At 48.8% G+C, this 1851-nt stretch overlaps 1 protein-coding gene across 1 annotated transcript; it reads right to left on the reverse strand.

The window, feature by feature from the left end:
* Window positions 1–21: 21 nt before the first annotated feature.
* On the reverse strand, window positions 22–634 carry Pmar_PMAR026448 (hypothetical protein; the record flags this gene model as incomplete). The annotated part of the gene is made up of 1 exon (XM_002772357.1): window positions 22–634. A coding segment is annotated over one exon (613 nt), but the record flags the coding sequence as incomplete, so codon positions are not given.
* Window positions 635–1851: the final 1217 nt, after the last annotated feature.

The raw sequence follows: 1851 nt of genomic DNA on the forward strand, positions 1-1851 counted from the left end.
CCTTGCCTCCTTGACCCTTACCCGTATAGTCCGCCTCCCTTGCCATACCTTTGCCCTTGCCAGGAGACCTATGCCACCCTCTCTTGCCCTTGCCTTGGTCTGCACGCATACGCATAGCTGCAGCGGCTATCTCGATGCTCTTCGACCCCTCGAAGCGCGCAGCTTTGAGATGGTCCTTGGCAAGAATAACGAGGGATTCCAACGGCACAGTACCGTCCTCATACTTAGCTAGGACTAAAGCTTTGGCAGTTCCTTGAGGGAGACCCCAGACGAACTGACTGCGTAGAATCTCGCTCTTAGCCCCTTGTCCTAGACGAGGGTGACTTATGTCCAATAGTACCCGAAGGTAAGCAACATAACCATCAATAGGTTCCGTTTCTCCCATTCTTCTCGAGCAGAACGCCGCCCACGCCGTGAGACTATCCAAGCCGAAGGCCAATCTCAACTCGGCCACGAGGAGGTCAAAGTTGTCCTGTTTTTCTTGGGGGAGTGGGTACGCCACGACTGCTGCCCTACCCTTGAGGGCTGACTTGAGAATACCCGCTGCCTTGGCTCCAAACCTCTCCCGCTCAGCAGGGGTAGCATCGACTCCTGGACGAATAAGGCCTCTCAGTTGCAGAGAGGTATCGAACTTCTTTAAGAAAAGTTCAACGCCAGTGTTAACATCAGAGGAAACATCACCTTCTCCAGAGAAGCGCGGACACAACGAGGACAACTTCCTGTGATCATCTTCTGAACAGGGTGGCTGAAACGCGGAAAGAATCACGGCAAACTTTCCAGCCGAGGAAAGAGAGGAAAAAATGAGGAAAGAATGAGGAAACCAAGGAAAGATTCCCTGGGATCTAACGCGCGCTTCGCGCGCGCCTTATCTTGATGTCTCGGCTTTCCTCCAATTGATTTCTCCTGGAGAGTATCGAAGACCGCAAACTTTGCGGCATAGTAACGGGACGATTGCTATAGCAATTACATCGTAAAATCATTGCATTTCGTGTAATTTACTCCTGCCAGGAGTAAGGCACCTCCCAGAAGTCTGCTGGTAAGGTATCTGGCGTAATGAACCATTATACCAGTCTGGCATTGCTAGAATCTAGCAGCTAGATATCTCAGCGAGTGATCACCAGTGATCAGTATTGATGATCATCATTAATTTAATGATTCAATGACATTAAGTCATCTCATTATGAGATTCTCATATGGTATCAAGTCTTTCTATTGCACTGGTGTTATAGTAATTAGTAGAAACTTGTTAAAAGTATTATGCCACAATATTATAGTATTTTTCAGGTTTTAAGGCTCTGTGAGAACCGTTCCCAGTTTAACCTCCTTCAGTTCACACTTTGTAATGGTAGGACGTCAAGACCCCCGCGAATTCGACGCCACGCCATATTTCGACACGGAGATGCGTCAGATGCAAGCCACTCAGGGAAATACGGGTATGATAGGGCACATCGTCTTGTCTGCTAAAAGGTTGCCTCAGTTACCAGACAAGTATACACGTGCCGAATGGATAACTGTAATACCTTCCATCTTCAGCGCAATCCAAAGCGGTTCCGCGAGCACTTCGTTGTCACTCACCGGGGAGTGGTACAGATGACGATGGGTCACGAATATGTAGAACAGTTCTTAAAGAAGCTCAGAGAGGACAGGCGGCGTTCGCGGCAAAAGCGTCCCGGCAACAGAAGTACAAACCAAAAGAGCGGAATGCACGTCGACACTTATGTAGTGGGAATAGTCGCGAATCGCGAAACAAATGTGCCTAGATTGAGCTGTTTCACAGGTTCCTCAAAATAGAAGCGCCACGCCAGACATGAGCCCGCACATGAAAGCCCAGTGGTATCCACTAAGCTAATT

This window comes from Perkinsus marinus, assembly GCF_000006405.1.
Source record: "Perkinsus marinus ATCC 50983 genomic scaffold scf_1104296961266, whole genome shotgun sequence".
Classification (NCBI taxonomy): Eukaryota; Perkinsozoa; order Perkinsida; family Perkinsidae; genus Perkinsus; species Perkinsus marinus.